Raw genomic sequence first — 22,653 nt, 5'->3', positions numbered from 1 at the left:
ACCACCCCGCCCCGCGCGGGAGGGGGAGAGGAAGCCGACCCTCAGAGCGAGCGCTGGAACTCGCCCGCCTTCCCCACCCAACTCCAGCTCCCGTCTGATCCGGGAGAGCCAGCCGCTTCTCCTCCCACTCCGCCCCTCTGCACACGCTCCTCCCCTTTCAAAAAAAAAAAAAAAATCTCTTCTTTCCACTTTGATAACGGGGTTTCTCCCAAAGCAGAGCTTTTAAAAGGACGGGAAAATCTGGAATAGGTTAGTATGCCCCGCCTCTCGTTTCTTCCTCGTTCCCCCCTTCTCAGCTTTTCCAATGGTCTCGCCCACTCCACCGCTCGCTGGTCCACAGCGGCCCCGGCGCAGACAGAGGCGGAGGGCGGCGGGACCATCCGGCTCGTGGTTTGCCTCACTCCGGCGGGGACCTGGGACGGGGAGGATGTGGGGAGGGAAAAGGAGGATGGGGTTGCCCTTCCGTTGCCCAAGCCAAAGATTCTTGTCTAGGAATCTGGACCCAGCCTGCTGGACTAGTCATCTCTCTCCACGCCGGGGGCGCAGGAGACTGAAAGGAGAGACTTTTTCCTTCCTGCTTCCCGGGACAGCTGTGCTCCTCCGAATTTCTCCCTTCTTCCCAGCCCCACTACCCCCCAGCCCGCCGAGGCACATTTTCGCGGGCTGTTTTCTTGCTCCTTTCACTGGGAGGGAGACTTGGTGGAAGGGTCCCCGTGGCCGGGAGAGGAGAGGGGCCCTAGAAGGTTTGCTTTCCCGCTCTTGCTTCTCCCGACTGCCAGGCTATCCTCTGTCCTCGTCTGGCGACTGGCAACAGGAGGCCATGGATTTCCCCATCGGAGCGCCTCGAATGCGGAGGTGTTTTTCTTTCGTTTTGTTTCATTTGCATGTTCGCACGTGTAATTTTATTTTCATTGCTTGTTTTCCTTTGACTTTATTGCGGGAAAGCGACCTCGGGATGTGTTTAAGAGGAGCGTCTGTGGTCCACCACGACCCTCCCTCACCCCTGACAGGTTGCGTGCCCTGCGCTCTTCATCCTCTGCCACGCATAGCTCTGGTGGCCTGACCTTGGAGCTATAGCCACCGGCGGCAGTGGGAATGGTAGACAGTTTGGACCGTCCCGAGGGATACTGGAGGCAGAGGACACACGTCCTTAGTCTCGACACCATTAATTTTACGTAGGTTTTGCCGTCTCCACCAATAAGAAAGTCGAACAAGGTTTTAGCTAAACTAATGCTTGCCTGCCGCCAAGATCACGCTGTCCTTCCCCTTCAATCTCTAGGGTCTCCCACCCTCCACCCACTGGCTTACAACGTTTTACTCACTTCCCAGGCAACACACCATTATACACTATGTCCACCTATCTTTTTTTAACTTCCACGTCCCATCCTGTTCCCTAGCGCTGAGTTTAGAACCTCTTTTCCTCCACCCTCCTTTTCTCTTTCTCTCTCTATGCCTGCCTGTTTCTGTCCCCTGTAAGCCTGTCTCCTGCAGCCACTCTTTTCATTATCTGTCCTCAAGATGCACCTACAAATAAACCTTGTCCTGCATTCGCTCCGGGAGATCTGATGATGATGATAATTGACGAAATGTAGCTATTGTGACATTCCCCAGCTATGCTGACACCACCGTTTTCCTTGAGAAAATTTATTTTACTATTTCCGCGTTCCTAAACCTAATTTCACTGCTAAATTTAGAGAGCCCACTTGCAGCGACTAGCTAATTATCTGTTTAGATAGCACTTTAGCACGTTGTTGATACCCAGTTAAATGTTAAATAACCAAAATGTTAATATCGCTAGCTAATTTCATTCCCCCAGCCTTTCCCTGATGGTTCCAGTCTCCAGAAAAAGTAATTTAGCCAACATTTGAAAAGGTGCCAAAGGATTAATATGGGGGCCATCGTGCAATTGCTACAGAGACCGTGAGGGATTAGCTGGGTTAGTGCTTCTCAAAATGATGATATGGAGCTTTAAAAAAATATATTTCCTCCATATTTTGATAAATTGGATTAGTGGGCTGATATGATTATATTCTCCTCTGACCTAACAGTGAAGAGAGAGTTTGGAAGAGCAGTATTTATAGATGTTATATAAGCATTAAAAGACCACCATGCTGGCGTTTTATATGCATACATGCATTATGTTCTAATAATAATTTGTGTTGATATAGCATCTTCAGCCAGAGATGTCAAAGCACACTCTTACTTTTCACAGAAGATAGCAATTACAATCATCTCTACTTGACAGCCGGAGGAACCTAGGCACAGAGGTTAAGTGCAAATAGTAGAAGCCATGTGTGGTGGTTTTCCTGCCAAAAGCAAGTTCTTGCTTCCAGGAGATACCACTGATCTCTCAAGATTCCTTATAAAGTTAAAACAAAATTACTGATGTAACTCAAATTTCTACTGTGTCTTAAATTACATTCTCCTCAAATAAAGACATACCCTCCCTAAGCTTTCCAGTTGGAAATTATTATTAGCTACAGAAAAAGATTTTACATTACGTAGTACAGCTCTTTTTCTAAGGGCCAGAATAACTGTTGATTTCTAAAAAACCTTTAACATGAGAGTATCACAGGTTTATACCATTTTTAGCTGTCTAACTTTATAGTTAAGTTTACTTTTATTGTTTGAGGGACAAACTGGTTGAAAAAATAATTATAGCTAACATTAATGTTTGTGATACCATTGAATCCAAATTATGCATGCATTTTTCAAGAAGAAAATTATCTGAATAAAAAGCAACATGATCTTAATGCCAAAAATGATTTCACTGTTTTTGGTTAAGAGTACTGATGGAATCCATCCCACTTTCTGCCTCAAAAACTGCTGGCCAATTATCGAGTTTCATTAATGCTTAATTAAAAAACAAAGGTTGAAATGTTAACAGAGATAATCATGTACAGTGCTGGACATTTTACACTTCCTCAAATATTCTAAATTAAAGATTTGCGACTGTTATTAGAATTTCATACCTGACTTTGAAACAAAGGAAATATTTCATAGTAGAGGTAGGCCCTATGTACTCTAGGTAGTTCCATTTACCAGCAGCAATTTTTTTATAACCCGCTATGCGAAATATAGCTTTTGCCTCAGTGAAAGAGATAGGCAATGCTCTGTGGAATGTTTGAACTTGGTACTATAGTTGATGATAAGTTGATTTTACCTGGCTATAATCACATTTTCTAAAGCAGAATTTTGGAAATAGTTAAAAAAAAAAAAACTGCAGATACCCCCACTCCTTTCCACACACAAATCCACCCACTTGGAAATCTTCACCAACCTCACATTTATCAAATGCAACTATTTCCTACAGAAAATTTTCCCCCTCCCCCCAATAAATTCATACTGCTTTCTCCCTTATGTTTCCCTTAAGTCTTTGCTCAAATTTCACTCATCATTAAGATCTTCTATGACCACTTCATATGAAAAAGCCCCCCCCTAATCTCTATCCCATCTTAACCTGCTTTATTTTCTCCCCATCTGACATGTTATATCTTTATTTATTGTTTGTTTTTCCTTTGCTAAAATGAAAGTTCCACAAAGATTGATGGGAAGCTATTTTTTCACTGTTGAAACCCAACCACCTAGAACAATATCAGTCATATAGGTCCCAGATTAGATGATTAAATGATAAATTTAGTGACTTAGCATACTCGAGTGCATGTCTACTGGCAAATAACAGAAGAATATTAATTTTTTAAGGTCTTGAGTATATGATTGAGTTTTTTAAGCTGGAAAATAGACTTAAGACTATTGCTTAAGACTCTTAACTGCTTTTAGTGCTGCTTATAATCTATTGTCTTTCCATATTCATACTTCCACATTCTGGGTTTGTAATACTGGGGCTGTGGCTCTGTAATCCGTCTCCTTTGCCAACTTTCTTCCTGGTAGGTTCTATCAATAGAAGTCACAGGAAGGAAGGCCGGAGTAGAAGAAAGAGACCTCCTATCAGCATCACCTCAGCAGTAACAGCCCTTCACACTATCATCAGCAGTTGGTTCCAGCCTCCCACTTGTTTTACGCTCTAAGAACCAGACACTTCAGAGGTACCAGCACCAGCCAGGCTGTGCCCACTTCTCAGAGGTCTAATCTTGAGTTCTCATAACCCAACCTTTTCCCTTTGTTTCCCTAGCTCTAAAGGTGACAGTGGTTTCTTACATCTGATATCTCGATCACCTCGGACCAAAAAGTTCCCCTTTTTGGTCTAGAAATCCCCCTCCAGCCCCTGTGTAAGAACACCCTATTATTAAGTTCCCTTGGTAACATAGTATGTTCTGTTTTCCTGATCAGACCTTGATTGATGCTCTATTTTTCAGTGACTCTTAAAACTTTCCCTTGTAACGGTTATTTTCCTCAAACTGTTTAAAATCACAGAGCCAACATCAATCCATCTATTAATGTGAATAGAAGCATTAACGGAAATGAGCACAATTTGTTCATTTTATTGGCAATAATCTAGATCGAGCAGAGGTGAGTTTGAAATAAGTAAATTTGGAGGAAATTATGTTGGTGTTTTAGCCATATATACATATGATTTGTTTTGTTGTTGATGTTCCTCATCTAGATCGTGGTAAAAAATAGAAATTTCTAATTTCTAATTTTCTAATTTCTAATTTCTAAATTTCTAATTTCTAATTTTCTAATTATTAAAAAATTTCTATTTCTAATTTTCTAATTATTTCTTTGACGGACCTCAATTTCATTTGAGAATCATTATGGAGCTAAAAGATAAGAGGATTATTTGAGACAAGAAGAATTGGACTTAACTTACAATGAAAATAAGCAGACACTTCAAATAGCTATCTAAAGGCTAACTCTATTTATAATATACAACTCTTCTGTAGAGCACTGGGGTTCCAAAGAATACACTTTGAGGAACTGATATTTAGGCAGAAAGAAGAGCTATGCCATAGCGTGATGGTAGGTTAAATAAAAGGGTAGGTTAAATTAAGCAAAGATGGTTGGGCTATTGTGCACTGGAGTTTATGTTAGGTGTTAGGAATAGAAAAACCCAAGTCCTTACCCCCCAAACCAATAACAACATTCTTGTAAACAATGGAGGGATGTACAGTATAGGCTGGGGCAGAAGAGGAGTCCCATATGTGCTTAAAAGAGACTGGGAAGGCCTAACAGCAAAGATGACATTTGACTAGGAGTTTTCCATACAGATAGAGTAAAAGCAGCAGAGGGAATAGGAAAAGGTTACAGAGGAATGACAGAGTGTAATGTGTGTTGGAAACCACAAGTATTTCTGTGCTGCTACAGGGTAAAATGCAAAGCAGAATTAGAGGAAAAGGCAAAAACATGGTTTGATGTAAGCAGGGAGTTTCTAAACTGTGTAAAGATTTTTATCTGGTAGATCATGGAAACATGAATAACTTTGAATATGGAATGACAAGATTAGATTTGCTAAAATTCAGAGAACAGTGAAAGGGAAGATGGGTGAATTGTCAAGATTTGGGAGAATTATAAGCAGAAATTTAGTAAGGAAGTTGAGCAGAGAGAATGAAAGTCAAATTTGAATAGCGATAAGTTAAAAGGAGAAAATGAATTCAGGAGAATTTTAGTATTTCAAAACAAAATAGTTTATTCCCACAGAGATTAGAATATGGTGTAGCTAGTAGATGGTGATACAGGCAAATGAGAGAAGAAAAAGCCAAGAATATGAGCAAAACGATGAAAAGAGAAGCCTTCAAAGGTAGTGAAAATATGGGTAGAGGCAGACAGATATTAAAAGAAGAGAGAATATGGAGAAGAAAATGGAGGGGGATCAAATGACAAAGGTTGCAATAATATAATAGATGATTTTATAAATTATTTGGCAAATTTTATAATTTTCTACTTTGTATTATTCATCTAATTCTTATGGGTATGTCTTAGATTCACGTAATGTCCTATATAGCTTTTCTTATATTACCATTAATAAATATTTGCTAAATGAAAAGAAGGGAAAAGAAAAAATAGTTTGTGGATGGTTTTGCCATTATATTTAGATTGAATTGAACAAAAGTAATCTGGTGTCTGTAGATTCAATACGAAGAGCCACTTTTCCTCCGATGGCTGTTTCAACAGATCCTGTCCTAATTAGCTTCATATCTAACTGGTACCCTTTGGTATCTGAATCAAAACAGATACTTGTCAGCCACTCCACTTCTCCCCACCCGGAGAGATGAACATAGGAAGACTGTAGGATGTAATGTTAAAAGCCCTGGAGCTTTACTACCTGGGTTTCAGTTCAAATTCTCTACTTCGTGACCTTAGGCAAGTTACTAAGACTTAGTTTCCTCATGTGAAAATAGGGAAAATGATTATTTCTCACAATATTGTTTAAGGATGAAATGAGTTCATGTGATGACCTTATAGCAGCCCTGATCTATAAAGCCTAAGAGGTATTTGTTTGGTTATTGTTGTTGTTGTTGTTGTTGTTGTTGTTAGGAGGAGGAAGTGGAGGAGGAGCAGCAGCAGCAAGGGCAGCAGCAGCAATAGTACTGTTAGTATTTTTAAACATAGATTCAGAAAGCGCATATTAATCATCAGCAATCTGGGATTGAAACTTTGTTAGGGCTCATGATCTCACATCCAATTGAAATCTTGAAATCAGTTCTGATAAACTCTGCCTTCCATTAACCAGATTGCATTAATTCACTGTCCTTCTTTATTTGCTTACAAACTTTTGCAGTGTTCTTCCTGTGGTAGGCAGAATAACGGTCCCCACAAAATATCCATATTTTAATTCCCCAAACCTGTGGATATGTTAGGTTACATGCAAAGGGGAATTAAGTTTGCAAATGGTAACATTGCTAATCAGCTGCCTTTATTTAGGTGGGCCCAATGTAATCACATGGGTCTTTAAAAATCAAAGAGGAAAGCAGAAGAATCAGAGGGAGATGTGACCAGAAAAAATGGTCAGAGATGCAGTGTTAATGGAATGGAATATGTTCAGTGTTTGGAATGGAAAAGACAAAAGACTAAGATTCCCCCCCAGAGCTTCCAGAAAGGAATGTAACTCTGCCTACGCTTTGATTTTAGCCAAGTGAGACCAGTGTTAGACTCCTGACCTACAGAACTGTAAGGTGAAAAATTTGTGTTGTAAACCATTGAGTCTGTGGTAATTTGTTACAGCAGCAGAAGAAAACTAATTGTGATTTAATGAAAAATATGTATTTGGTCTTTGTCTCTCTGGTTCCTGGCACAGAGCTCATGTAATCCTTGGAATTTCCTGAGTTATAGGGTAAGAGAAGTGTCTTTTATTTATAATAAGCCCCTTTCAACCATATCTGCAATTATGTTAATGAGGTGTCTCTTGGCGATGGGGGCTGGTTACCAGAGAAACCAACCATGTGATTAGAGAGTTAGAACTTTTAGCCCCACCTCTCCCAACCCCCAACATCCAGGATGGAGAGAAGGGTGGGGAATTGGCTTAATCATCAATGGCCAGTGATTTAATCAATCATGCCTATTTAACGAAGACTCCATTAAAAACTAACCAAAGTGGTTCTGAGAGCTTACAGGTTGGTGAACACATAGAAAGTTGGAATACTCAGAGAAGGTATGGAAGCTCTGCTCCCCTTTCACATGCTTTGCTCTATGCATCTTTTCTCTTTGGCTATTTCTGAGCTGAGTCATAGTAAACCAGTAATAAGTGTTTTCCTCAGTTCTGAGAACCCTTCTGGCAAATTTTCAAACCCAAGGAAAGAGTCATAGATTAGTAGCCAGTTGGTCAGAAATAAAGGCGACAACTTGGGACTTGTGATTGTCGTGTGAAGTAGAGTAGTTTTGTGGGACTGAGCCCTTAAAATATGGGGTCTGTGCTAATTTCAGGTAGTTTTTGTCATAACTGAATTGTAGCACACGCAGTTGGTCTAGAGAGTTGGAAAATTGTTTGACCAGGGAACCCCACCACCAAATTGCCTTTAACATTCCTACCTTTTAAAACTAAATGAAAATGAATTTTCTCTTAAAATTTAAAAGATTTTACATCATCATCTATTGAAAGCTTCTGTGTGTGTAGGGGTGTGTGTGTGTGTGTGTGTGTGTGTGTGTGTGTGTGTGTGTGTGTGTGTGTTTTCATTTCTTCAACCCATGCTACCTGGAACAGGGCTGGGTATATCTATTTCTAAATCATTGTTCTATAGCTTTCGCACAGGATCTGTCCTCTTTTTAACCTCTGTGTACACTTTTTTCTTCTGCTGCTTCTTGAAATCCTTGACAACATCAATACTTTTCAACCTCCTGTGGACCTTTGGTCTCAGTGTGAATTTCTCATTGAAGAGCTTTTCTAACCTAGCCTCCTATTTTCATACCAGTTTATCATCACTGTTGAATTTACTCTGTCTCTTCCAGTTTTTGTCTTCTAACACTTACCTTCAAATCCAGTATTCTCATTCTGGCTTTTCCTAGCCAGACTGGACTCTATGGTAAACTTTTAAATAATGTACACACCAGCCTTTCTCTGGTTGCTAACCCTCACTAACAACAATCAGTATTCTTGCCATAGATCAGGAGTTGCTTGATAAAATCTCAACAGGGCACCAGTTATAATTCTTGAAATTCATGGTATCAAACTTCCCCTCAGATTCTCAAAGCTACTCAATAGTCCTTATTATCATCCTTATTGAAATCTTTACAGTGACTGCTCCAAATGTTTTCCCATCTGCTCAGGTTTTCCTATCCCTTTTCTTAGCCCATGTACTCTCGGTGGATAACATTGCTTCTTATTTCCCCTGAAAAAAATTAAAGCTCTCCTAGATGAATTGCATCAATCATCTTCTAATTTAACTTATCATGTCCTTTCTTCAGCAATAATTTAAAAATTTATTGACAATAACCCCATCTCCACTTTCCCCCACAAATCAGAACCTATGGATTGTTATATTCCAAGCAGCCAAGGATGGACAAGTATAGATACAGCTCACTTCTTAAAAACAGATCAAACACTTTGAATATTAGAATTCTTAAAATCCAATTTCAGAATTAGGAACCCAGCTTTAAAGATAACATACTACTGATAGCTCGCTACCCTCTTGTACCCTACAGTTATGGGATAAAAAGCCGAAGGAGTTGACCTAATGAATAGAATTAAATTGGGCAGCTATAAGCCAGTTCGTCAAGGAATCAGTTCTATCCTTCTCATGATGAAATACTTTAATACTTAGGTACTGCCATTCACTGTTTGAAATATCATTTTGGTCTAAAATGTATGTGAATATTTAGGTAAATAATTAGGTTTTATTGTTGTTTTTATGTGTAATTGTATGACTAGATGGCTGGAACCTCAGGATTGAAAGGAATCTTTGCTTTCTAATTTCTTTTGTCATGTTTACTCTGCCCTTTGTACATTTCATAAGAATTTCATCTATTTAATTTCTTGAATTTGTCTTTTTCTATCTGTTTTGGTAACTATCTCTATGGTTACTTAAATAACTGTGAAATATACTATATTATTGAAAAAGATCCAGGCATTTAAACTTCTAATAAAACTCACCTAGAAAAACTAATGTTGTTTCTGCCAATATTTATATTCATAAAAGCATGTGAGAAATTCCTGAGAAACTGACCCTTTTGCCTAATAATAAGATAACCTTTCAAAACTATTAAATGTTTTGTCCATAGAGGGATTATTGACAATGAATGAACTACTTTTTCAAGTGCTATGATAGAAGATACATTTCATTTATTCAGTAAACAGTTATTCCAGATTATCTATGCTCCATGCAATGAAGATGTAGCAGTAAAGAAGACATAGAGGTCCTTCTCTTTGATAAGTTTTCAGATAGTAAATAAATATACAACTTTTCAGTCACAATTTTATTAACATTGTGAGGAAAGGCACAGGGTGCCAGAGGGGACCCAAGTTAATATGTGGGATCAAAAGTCACTTCATTGATGAACTGTTATTTAAGTCAAGACCCAGAAAATAAATTGATATTAACCATATGAAAATCATATGAGAGAGAGAGAGTGTGTATGTGTGTGTGTGTGTGTGTGTGTGTGTGTGTCTTGAAAGATTTCAGTGTAAAGCCCACAGTTCGGTCAGTTGGTAAAGTAAGAATAGGAGTATGTGCCAATTATTTGTGTCTCTTGGCTCAGTTCCTGACCTCTGTGTGCTCTGAATCACAAAGGCTGAAAGCTAGCAAACTACGTTTTGCAGACTCCTTTTCAGCATATTTTCTGTTAATTTCTGCTACAATGCAGAACTGGTGGGCCATTTAGAGTAGAAGAAATAAAGAAGCCATTTTTTTTTCTTCTTTGGTACCTCATGTAGGAGCAAGAGAGATGATAGAAGACTCTGAGCTCTAGCAGTCAGTAAAGGTTTTTAGCAGCATCTATAGAAAGGCAAGTGCCAATTTAGTTCCAGCAGTAACAGGAACAGGTCCCATGTCTCCAGCTTAGCAAAAAGCAGTGAAAGCTAGCGGGCTCCAACCCAGGAAGATAGCATAGTTCTGATCTTCACTCACTGAAATGGTCCTTGGGTTCAATTTTTCTGGCTATACACTGACTAATACAGAGTAGAAAGGCGAAAAGGTCCAGGTAAAGGAGATTCTTAAGTATTTTGGACTTCATCCTAAGAGTAATGGGAAGCTATTAAAAGATTCTCGATACAGAAGTAACATGATTGACTTTTCATTTTTAAAAAGAACAATCTGACTACCATAAAGAGAATGGAATGATAAGAATAAGAGTAAATTCAAGAATTAGTTAAGTAGATATAGGAATTCAAGCAAGAAATAATGATAGAGCCAAAGTGATAAAACTAGAGAAGTTGGCCAAGTTAAAAAGAAATGAAACTAGAGAATTCGTTTGGATTTTGAAGATAAGAGTAACAAAGTCAAGGATAATTCTAACATGATATGGTTTCTGACATGAGCACTGAGTAGGTGCTGGTGTCATTCACTGAGATAAGACAATTTTAAAAGCAAATAGAACCTTGAGTTTGAAGTGCAAATAAGACATCCAGCAGATATGCTGAGTACACCGTTAGATATCCAGATATAGAACTCATTCATCTAGGCAGGGGAAATACATTTAGAGGTAATCAGCAAATTGTATTCAAGACATGGAAGTACTGTATATGAGTTCATTTAGGACACTAATAGAGCAAATAAGGCATAATCCTGAGAAGTGGGGATATTTAAATGATATGTTGGAGAAAAGGCAGCTCTAGCAAAAGAGATTGAGTTGCCAGAGACAAAAAAAGGAAAACTGCAAATATAGTATCATTGAAACTGAGGAACAAGAATGTTTTTAGAAGGAGAGAATGATCAATTGGGTTGAATGAGAACATTGATAATCTTAGGAAGAGTGAGTAACAAAACCAGTGGCTAATATAAGCAAAATTTATTATATTAATATATTATATTAAAAGCCTACTGGGTAGTTCATTAAATCTCTGGGACCTTGGTAAACCAGATTGGAGACTAACAGCCAGAAACAACATCCCAAATCACACTGCACAAGTGATCAAGAGAAGATACTGTTGCCGCCATTGGACACCAGATACCACATATGGCACCAAGGAGAAGGCTTGAACTGTACATTAGACATGCAGGGGAGGAAAAAGTTTTCTCCTACTCTCTTAGAGTCCCTGCCTGGTTCTGAAAATTAAATTTGACAAAGATGAATTAACAGGAAAAAAAGCGTACACATTTATTTAATACAAGTTTTACATGACAGGGGAGCCTTCATAAGGAAATGAACACCTAAAGAAACAATTAAACCTGAGTATTTTGTCCTAGGTTTGATGAAGAGTAGACAGTCATGGAGAAATATGATAAGACAAAGAGTATAAGGTAAGTGTAGTAAACTGATGGAAAATTAGCAAGGCCTGTCTATTAGTTTGAGTCTCATCAGTGTCCCTTTGTCTTTGGAGATGAGGATCCTCCTCTCCTCTGGGTATAGGGAAGTCATCTTTCACGAGAGGGTTTTATGACCTGCTTCAAGAGAGAAGGGCAAGGGAGGATCATAGTGACCTTGTTCTTCCATTTTCTTAAACTCCTTCAGCTTAAAATATTCAATATGCCAAGGCACCATATTTTGGAATAGCATGTTCTGAGCCCCATCACACACCCATCTCTCACAGTGCTGCCACTGTTATCTCAGAAGCTCAGCCTTCCTGCAACCATGACCACCACTAAAAGAGTTTCTTGAGTACAAGTTGATTCATAAGCCAGTGCACCTGATCTGCCTAGTGGTGGAAACAGAAACTAGACTGAAATTAATGTAGGAATAAATGAAAGAGGAGAATATGAGAACAACAGGCATAGATAACTTTTTCAAGCTGTTTGGCTTTGAAAGAAAAATGAAAGAGCAATGTGGTAATCACAGTTTTTTCAAGATCAGAAGGATCTAGGAGATAGGGAGAAGCTGATTGTATTAGGGAATTAGAAGATAATCTTCAATGTAAGATTATTTAAGTAACAAGACAAGAATATCTATGATCTCATTACTGTCTAACACTATTCTGGCGGTACTAAATAAAGAACATAAAAAAGAGAAAGAATTTTCACATGTTTAAAGAATTTTAAACATTAGAGATGGAGAAGTTAAATCTACTATTTACAGGTAATATAATTGTATGCCTGAAAATCCAAAGATGGTTAACTGAAAACTAATTACAATGAGAGAATTCAGTAAAGTGACCAAAAAATTAATATACAGAAATTAGTAGCCTTCATGTATTAAAATTAATTAGGAAATCTAACGAGACAGGATCCACTTACAATAACAGTAAAAAAAGGACAAAATATCTAGAAACGATCTTAAGAAATACGTAAAATTTTTATGAAGAAAACTTTAAGACAGAAATCGTAAAAATAGTAGAGGAAAACTTAAGAACGTTTTTTACTCATAAACTTGGAGTAGGGAAGGACTCTCCAAGTATCTCACAAAAGCCAGAGCCATAAAAGTAAAAGTGTAATAAATCTGACTATAAAAAATTTTATGCATGACCAAAATCAATTGTAACATATTACAAAAATTGTCTTTATATATAAATAAGTCAATTTTTAAAAAACACAACAAGAGAAAATGGAAAAAGATATGAACAAACAGTTCTTTAAAAAGGAATTACAAATAGCTTTTTTATATTTAAAAAGATTATCGATCTTGGTCATAAGAGTGAATTGCTATTTAAATTTGAGATCAGCAAAAACTTTGCTATGCTCTTCTGTTGGGTGAGTGTTATTACTCATACATTTTTGCTGGGACTGTAGCTTGATTTGACTACCATGGAGGATAATTTGGCAATATCTATCAAAATTTCAATTGCGTTTATCCTTTAACCCTGTAATCCCACTAATAAGAATTTAACCGATGGGATATCTTCACATATGTGAAATAATGTACAAAATTGTTTGTTGCAATGTTGTTTATAACAATAAAAGTTTGGAGACAAGTTAAATGTCTATCAATGAGGTCAGATTAAATAATTTATGGGACACTCATAATTAATACTATGTAGTTAAAAAAAGAATGAACCGATACTTTATGAATTAATATCATCTCCAAGGTGTATTTTTAAATAAAAAACAAATGAGATATGTAACAGTATGTAAGGTGTATTGCTAAAACAAACAAATAAAACACAAGAGAAAATATGTTTGCATAATTTACTTGTGTGTGCATTGAATATTTTTGGCAGGATGCTTGCCCCAAGGGGGAGATAGGTGACTGAGACTAGGAATGGAAAAGAGACTTTTCATTATATTCTCTTTTTTAATTTTTGAATTTTGGACCATTTCTATATATTGCCTATTCAAAACAATTAAAATTTGAGGGAAAAAAAAGCCTGAGGAAATAGAGTGAAGAAAAAATATGGAGTCACTATGATCAAGCTGTTAAATTATTAAATAGGTTAAGGCATGAGAAAATAAATGATTCTATTCTTGCCTTAAGTTATCTGAGAACATAAACTTCTGAACTTTCCAGTTCTTCATCAATACTTGGAGGAACATGCCTGAATATACATCAAACTTTCAGGTGACCATCTAAATTACCTCAAAAGAAATTATTCTATTGTCCAGACCACTGGACATCTGAAGATTACCATCTTGGACCAATCTTGATGCTAAGAATGCAGGACTGATTCTTCTCCAGAATGTACTTTTACTATAAGAACCTTCGGCTTTTCTTTCTCCTTCACAACATGTCTAAGTTTTGCTTAGCTGTGTTTCCAGTTTGCAAAATCTAAGATGCTTGAATAAATCATCATTTCTAGCAAAGCCTCTTGAATCTTTTTGAATGTGTTCAACAATCCAACTGTCTCCTGGAAATATAAAAAGAATATAATCCACAATATATGTGGAGAGATTGAGCTTGAATAATAAGAGGAAACATTTCCTCCATTTTTATGGGCTAGAAATAAGAGAGGGGAGAAGTAGCATTGATTTGGTGGCAGGAGACTGTAACGTTGAAGAAATTTTGCATGAAGCTTTTAATTGAAAAAAAAAATTTTTTTTTTAAGGAAAATGCAGAGTCCTGTGAGTATAAGGAGTACAGAAGCGGATGGAATCTGAGACGAGTAGAAGTTGTGGACGAGTAGAACTAGTTGGTGTGTAGTGTAGAAGAGTGAGCTGACCATAGGCAGGTGGTAAAATTGCAAGGCTATATTAAGGGCCATGTAGAAACTGGTTGTTAGAGATCCAAACTAGTTCCTATTTGCTTGGTCTGATTTGCCCCAACTCTTAGCTAGTTAGAGTGAGAGGCTAGAGAAAGTGAAACGTTTAATTTTTCTTGTTGGCTAATAGGAAGACTCTGGAAGAGATGATCTCTATGAATTGGAGGACACCCTAAAAATGGTAATTAAGCTGCCTGGAAATGCCACCCCAGTAGGGAAAATTACCATCTTACTGTTTGGCATCATTGTTACAGAGAGATAAGAACAAATTTACAAGAATTTGCTTACACAGAAGCAACATAAATTCTATTTGATAGTTTTAAGTTCTCAGGAATTTTGTGAGATTCTGACTGGTTTAAATTTCATCAATAAAAACTATAAACAAGTTGTCACTTAGTATAAACTTTTTTTAGTTATTTATTACTCGTATTAAATCCAAGATAATGTGAACCTGTTTTGAGTGATTTTTAAAAGGAATTTAAAAAAGAATAATATACTAAGCTGCATTTTTAAAGTATTATACCACTTAAGCCAAACTTAGCACTATATCCAAATCATGCTGATTTATAATGTGGACCCCAAGAAGAAAGATTCATTTGATATGAACCCCCGAGAAGGAATTTATCTGCTGAAATGGACTCCCCATAGTCAATCAAGAATCTGAATTTTATAAATAAGAGCCTACTAGCCATTTACTGACAGGGACTTCTTACATACTCTGTATACCCCAGGAAGAACTTCAGACTGAACTCTCAGCTACCCACTACTATGCCCTGCTTGTTTATGCTCTCTGAGCCAACCATTACAAGGAAATCCTGGTTTCCTCTTTCTACCAATGACTGGGACCAGACTTGTCCAATTAGAACTGCACAGTTTGGATACCTCATTTACATAAAATGAACCTAATTGGAAACCTAGGAGGGAAATTTTATTATAAAAGACGGCCTGTCCTTTGGTTGGGTGGAACACAGTTTAGATTGCTACTTCAGTCTGTGTCTCCTGGATTGCAGCTCCTTCTGCTCAAATAAATGCTTTTAATTTTTATTAAAATCTAAATTAATTTTGGTTTACAATAATTATTAAAAGTGTTAAGAGCAAAAAAACTGTGGTTTCAGCTATTTTTGACATATTAACCTGTTAAAAATTGAAGTACATAAAAGTAATAATTTTGTTATTTTTAAGCTTTTCACCTCAAATATTGTACTTGAAAAAGTCTGTGTAGTAGAACTGCTTTTTAAAAATCTTAATTTTTAAAATTGAAAATAAATGTAATTTCTCAGGAATTTAAACTTCAGAAGTAGCTAAAACCTATCATTTTTAAAAAATATATTTATTTTTAACTCTTTAATGTCACCACGTATTTGACCCCTATTACCCCATCTACCTCCCCCCTTCCCCTACCCTCTGAGCCCTATCATTTAAAACTCTTAAAATTATATATGAGAAGACGTAACAGTCTTTGTTATGATAACATGGTCTTCTGTTGAAAAGGAATGTGATATTCATTCCCTGTAAGTCTGTTGTTGCAGATCTACTTGGGGAGTGCTTTAAAATCCCTTACTTTCAGTCTATTGCCTATATAGTTTCTTTTCAATGACCAAGCATTACCTCCCATAGTGATTTTTAAATAGAAACAATAAAAAGACTCTTTCTTCAAAGTTGTCACTAGAAAAGGTATTTTTCTTGTGCTCAGAGTAAGGACTGAACTGATAAACCTTTTGTAATTAACTCTGTGTATGCTACATGTGGCTGAGTGAGCTCTTACTCTATTCTGGTGGCTTTATGAATGAGTGATGTCCATATTGTCCTGTCTGCCATGGTGCTACTCAGCTCCCATGCCTACGGCTTCTTTTATGGAGTGAATCCACCTCATATTTTTTCTTCTTCTTTTCCTACTGCCTTCTATTTTTCCCAGTATTGCTGTTTTTTTCCCAAAGAACCCTGCCTTCTCATGATATGCCCAAAGTAAGACAGCTTCAGTTTTGTCACTTTTGCTTCCAGCAATGTTCAAAGCTTAATTTGCTTAGGACTCACTTGCTTGTCTTTCTGGTGGTCCAAGTCATCCATACAGCTCTTCTCCAACACCACATTTCAAATGAATCTTATATTTTTTTCCTATCAGCCCCCTTCATTGTCCAGCTTTCATATCTGTACATAGTAACTGGGAATATGAGGGTGTGGATGATTTTAGCCTTGGTCTCTAATAACACATCTTTGCTCTTGATGATCTTTCCTAATTCTTCCATTGCTGTCCTTCTGAGCCTCAGCTTTGTCTTGATTTCCTGATTGCAGTGTCCATTTGAATTGATTACTGAACCAAGGCAAACAAAATCTTTAAAAATTTCAATATCTTTAGTATCTATGTTAAAATTGTGTATTTTTTCTATAGTTATGATTTTTGTCTTTTCGATGTTTAAATACAGTCCTGCTTTGGCACTTTCTTCTTACCCTTTCATCAGAAGTCATTTCAAATCATTGCTACTTTTTGCTAGTAAGATGGTGTCATCTGCATATCTTAAGTTATTGGTATTTTACCAATTTTCATTGCTTCCTCTGAATCTAGCCCAGTTTTTCATACATATTCTACATACAGATTAAATAAATAGGGAGATAAAAGACACCCTTATCTGAAATCTTTGCCTGTAGAAAACATTATCTTTTCGTATTCTGTCCTGACAGTGACTCCTTGTCCACAATCTATAAATTGTCCTGATGAGGACAATCAAAGACAACCAGGACAATCAAGACAATTAAGTCTTAGTCCTCTTAAAATAGATACTCTTCAGTGATAAGCCATTACTTTTGTAGGTTTTTGTGTGAGAAAGTATACATTGTGAATTTTGGCATTCCATAAATTTCAGTGGAATATTCCTATTGCATTGACACTTGTGAAGAATCATAAAAACACAAAATACTTTTCATGAAGTCACCTAACCATTTAAATAGTAAGCAAATGACAACAAAATATGTACTGTTTCATATCCCCATGGCGCTACAAAGATCATGCTAATTATAAAATTGAAAATAGAAGCTTGAAATATGTATAGTACCTTTTTTGAAAAAAATTTGTTTCTAAATACAATAGGGCCAATGAAATTTTTGAATCAGCATTCTTAAATCTAAAAGGGTTCAGCCTTCTTATATTTTATATATAAGGAAACAGGTTTAAACCGTTTTAGTAACTAGCTGAAAGCTGATAACTGTTAGCAGTTGAAGTGTATGTTCAGTTGCACATTACAGATAGTCGCAAGAACAGTAGCTTAAACAAAGAGGCATTTATTTACCTTCTCACATAATGGAGAAGCTGGAAGTAGCCAATTGCTGGTGTTAGTTCAGCTGGTTAACAACATTTACGACAGACTCTTTCAATCTTTCTACCCATGGTCTCCATAGATTTCTGGCTCTTCACTCTCATGATCTCAATGCTCACAGTCACAAGAAGACTGTGACAGCTCTAGGCATCATGGCTAAGTTAAAGGCAAGAAGAAAGTAGACTGGGAAGTCAACAACATCTCTTCAACAGTATATTGAAACTACCCCAGAAGGCTTTCAAGAGACCTCCTTCATGTTTCTTTGGCTAAGACTGGTTCACAAGCCTACTGCTAGTATGGGCCTTTCTAGATTTTTGCAAGAATCTCTTTTGGAGTGATTGTGGAGTTGGCCAACTAACAATGTCAGTCACACACAGTTATTGTAATTTTAGACAACAATTTTTCTTGTAATTAGAAATCAGCTATAATCTACCTAAATATTCTGAGATGGAAAATAATTCAAGAATGCTTAAGCTGCCAAAAGTGGAATTACTTCAGAACAATGGAGACCAAATAAGCAAAAGTGTTCCATTCTCATTGCCATTATTATTATTATTATTATTATTATTATTATTATTTTATTATTTTATCATCATCATCATCATTATTACTGTTATTATTATCTTTCTTAAGGTCAGGAACTTGCTTTTCTTTAAATGTTGAAATTATTAGGACACACATGACTCTTTTCGGAAGGCTTTTAGATTTCCTCTAAAGAGGAGGCAGGCTTGTGAAGAACTCTCTCCACTAAATATTGTTCCAGGAGGAGATGTTCTCAGCATGTTTGCAAGTTCTTACCTTATTTAGAGACCTCTTTCCACTTTCTTTTGTATGAAAGACAGGGCAGCAATACAGCTATGAGACTCAGGTGTGGATCTCACTGAGCAGTTTGCTTCTACAGGTGCTAGTCACAAAGTGCCTCAAAGCCACATGAAAAGTTTTAGTTTTAACTCCCCTTCTGCTTTTGAATATAAGATTTTATAGTGCATGTCTAAAGAAAACTAGGATGAGATGAGGTTTTGACCCCTAAGTCTTCATGAAGTGACAGAGCAGAAAGTGTGATTGTCCAACTGATATATTACAGTGTGAAATCTGTCACTCTTCTCAGGACAGCCTCGGGGGCTCTCTCACTTAAAATAAGGCTGAGCAGCAATACAGCAGCAAAACCACAGGCTTTGGTGTCAGAAAACCAAGTTTTGAAACTCAGTTCCCCACTCACTAATTCACTATATTGTCTAAACTCTTATTTCTTTTTTAAAATAGCAGGATAAGGTTAATATTAATACTTCAAAGATCTGTTTCGAGAACCAGGTGGGAAGTTAATTAAGCACTTTATAAATTTGAAAGCAAATTTTCATATTATCTTGTTAATTCAGCAATTTCATTGGGGGTGGATCCAATGTGGGCTTACTCTGAGGTAGACTGTATTTCATGGATTTATAACAAAGTTCTAAAGTTTAACCAAGATAATGTCTAGAAAAATTACTACTTCATGTTTGTGTGTTCCTTGTTTCCTTTGCATTGATTGCAATAACAATGAAAGTATAATCGAAAAAGGGTTTGATTCTGTTTATAATACTAGGCAGACACCCTCTCTCATTCATATTGGGATGTTAAATTCTTCCTTATACATCTAAAAAAGAGTTATCTGGTTCACTGCTTTTGTCTTTACCACTGTACTTAGTAACACCACTGACATCAAATAAAGAAGTATTTTTATATGGGGTCTTCTCTCATAATACTAGAAAATGCAAGTTTACTAAATAAAACCATTTGCAATCCAGGAAAAAAGAATAGACCACACTTAAAAATTAATGTTCACACCTTTTCATTACATTTATTTTGCAGATACGTGGATATGCTTAGAGATATTTTTTATATAAGATTTAGGAGAATAATTTGTCCAGAATATACAGAGTCATCATCAAATATTTTTCAGATAATCATGTGTTACTGCCTCAAAGAAGCCTTCTCTGGCCCTCTGGCCTAAATTAGTTACCCTTGGTTATTTCTTCACATAGAAAGTATTTGATTTAATGTCTAATTTATAAGACTATAAGCTTCATTAAGACCTTGTCTGTTTTGTTGACTATTACATGCACACCTAGCACTTAGCTAATATATAAGTGCGTTCAAAGAATATTTGATAAATAAACTAGTGAACAACAGCAAAGGACAGATAATGCTTTTAATGGATATAGTCCGTATTTATTCACATGTTTTCCCCTTCCATAAATGGAAACTAGAAAAAAAGTCAGAGAAAGAAGAGAAAAAGAGTTGGGGTGGGGTAGAGCAATTTAAAAGGGATTTTTGCATTGAGATTTTCTTTTATTTTTAAGTTTCAGATCCCAAACCTGAAAATCTGGCGCAGAGGAGGTGATATGAGGCAGTTCTTAAAAATCTAGTTTAATTGTCCATTGTTTGTGGCAAAGTTATATGCACTTTCTTTTTTTTTTTTTTTTTTGCCTATGTATGCAAATAGTCCAAGTTTAGAAGGAAAAGACAAATAAGGCAAAAACGGTAAGAGGTATCTGGGAAGCAGGTGGAAGATTCTGACTAATTCTGACTAATTCTCTTTCCCTGTCCATCCGTGGAGAACTGGCAGGCTTGCTCTCACCCTCTCTATCCAGCTCCCCTCGTAGAGGGGAGAAAATAGGCACATTCTACCTCATACAAAGTGTTCCCCAAAGAAAGAAGATGCTGCTAACTATGAAATTGATTGATGCTTTTGATATTCTCAAGTAGCCTGTCCTGGTAGCTGTGGTTATTATCTTGAAATATAAAAAAAAAAAGGTATTCGAAGCAATATTTTCTTGATTTTTTTTTCCTCTTCAAGTATATGTACATGTGCAAGTGTGTATTGAACATTATGGAGTAAGTAGACTTAGGAATCTGTTTGCAAATATGGTTTCTAATTATATAAACCATAACTCTGAGTTACCCTCCTCAGTTTATAAGACAAATAGTCTCAGCTGTGTTAATCATTAACAGGATCCTGTTTAAAGCATGGTTTCTACACATTCAAGGATTGTACCTCCAATTTTATTTTTTCCCTAAGGTACTGGGTTTCCTGTTAAACTACACAAAGATAAGATTTGTATTTAAGGAACACCATTGTTCCTAATAATTTCTGCTGTCTGTAGTCTTTGGCTCAGGGGATAAATAGGAGAGCACATGTACCCAAAGGCGCTCTCACAAGGAAATATAGCCCACAGCGTCACTAATCTTCACAATTCAGAGAGGTATACAGAGTAGTTAGAGCCAGAAGCCAGGAATTGCCTCTTGGCCACAGAACAACAATTCAAATTCTGGTAGTTTGTTTTTCTCAAAACTTGAGAGTATATTGAAAAGGAGTCTCCCTTACATGATGGTGAATATAAGCCACAGAGTTGAGGAAGTCCAAAAGGAGTAATTTACCAGGTCCACTAAAGCTTCTCTCAGATCTTTCTTCAAGGCAGAAAGAAAATGAGATCTTATCATCCCAATCCAGAGAGGTAAGACAGCCATAAAGAAGGTATTTAAATTTGTGCAGAGGGAATTATATAACGCTATACTCATCAGAAGTAGGAATGATGGTTCTGTTACTTACAGCTTGAATGCTCTGGAAACAAGTAGAACTTTAAGACTGAGCATTTATACCAGTGTGTGCATTTTATTATATAAACCCCTACTGCTGGAAGTGTAGCTGGGTAGAAGGTGAAAAGTGATAGTCTAGTCAACCTGCAAAAGATGAGAACCTCATGAGAGCCTCTCTGTGCCTGCAGTGACATACAGGATGACCCTGGAAATCAACTACAGTACAATTTCCTTATTCATGCTGGATCTAATATATTTTATTTCCTTATTTGTTTTATAGTTAAGTGAAAGAGAGAAAAAGAATGAAAGCCAAAAACTACTACCTCTTCCCACACACCTACTCTCACACACCTATACACAGTTAGTTCATTGATAGTATTGTAGAGCTGGATGGGACTGTAGCAATCATAGAGTTTTAATACACTGCTTTTCATTGATATAGGCCAATGATACACAGAACTGCATCAATTGACTTGAAGTAACATGATGTGAAAGGAAAGATGTTGTACAGGACAGGAGAAATGGATTCAAGCTCAGGATCTACCACCAAAGAGCTTGGGCAAATCAACCAATATCTTTGAATCTTAATTTCTTTATCACAAAATGAAGCATTTGGATTACAGTAATGGCTCTCAAGGGGGTGGATGGGTGCATGATTCCCAGCTGAGACCCATTGGAATAGAATAATTAAATAAATTCCTTGAAGCTCTAAGACTCCAATATTTTAAATCTGTGGCATAACAAAGCCAGAGCCTACATATGCTTTCATTCATTTCTTTGTCATCATGCAGTGACTTATTTCAAAAACAAAATAAAGAAGAAAAAGGAGGAGAAAAAGAACTTTTAGAATGTCCTTGGAGAATGAATATGAACAAGTCACTCTTTTTCTGTTTTAAGATAATAAAAATGTGATTATATTACTATGAGAACAACCATAGGTTGTTCTGAAGATAATGGCTCAGTAGACCACCAGGTAATCAGTATAGTTTTAGAAATTCCTATTTCCCAGGGGACTGACATATTTAGGTTGGCAATGATGTGGATCATTTCAACAGTCTTATATGTATAATGTCCAGCCATTTGCCACAGAATCAGTGAGTGTGTGTTGTAATCCATAATAGAGTACAAAATCTCTGTCAAGTATAAAGACCA

The 22,653-nt window shown here is 36.7% G+C and overlaps 1 protein-coding gene and 1 long non-coding RNA gene across 2 annotated transcripts in view; one reads left to right on the top strand and one right to left on the bottom strand.

The window, feature by feature from the left end:
* NECTIN3 (nectin cell adhesion molecule 3) overlaps positions 1–1,166 on the bottom strand; it is a 104,512-nt gene extending 103,346 nt beyond the window's left edge. The window contains exons 1-2 of the mRNA XM_025051420.1: positions 1,002–1,166; positions 3–219 (exon numbers count right to left, since the gene is read on the bottom strand). Coding sequence (XP_024907188.1) covers positions 3–219; positions 1,002–1,166 — 382 coding nt within the window. The remainder of the gene's footprint in view (positions 1–2; positions 220–1,001) is intronic.
* A 3,458-nt stretch (positions 1,167–4,624) lies between these two features.
* LOC112484742 lies at positions 4,625–22,105 on the top strand. Its single transcript, XR_003048157.1, has 3 exons — positions 4,625–7,549; positions 11,736–11,789; positions 21,944–22,105. It is a non-coding gene; the product is annotated as an uncharacterized LOC112484742 (long non-coding RNA).
* The last annotated feature ends 548 nt before the right edge of the window (positions 22,106–22,653 follow it).

Source organism: Pteropus alecto, unplaced genomic scaffold (genome assembly GCF_000325575.1).
Source record: "Pteropus alecto unplaced genomic scaffold, ASM32557v1 scaffold270, whole genome shotgun sequence".
Taxonomy (NCBI): domain Eukaryota; kingdom Metazoa; phylum Chordata; class Mammalia; order Chiroptera; family Pteropodidae; genus Pteropus; species Pteropus alecto.
This window is presented reverse-complemented; position numbering and strand designations above follow the sequence as displayed.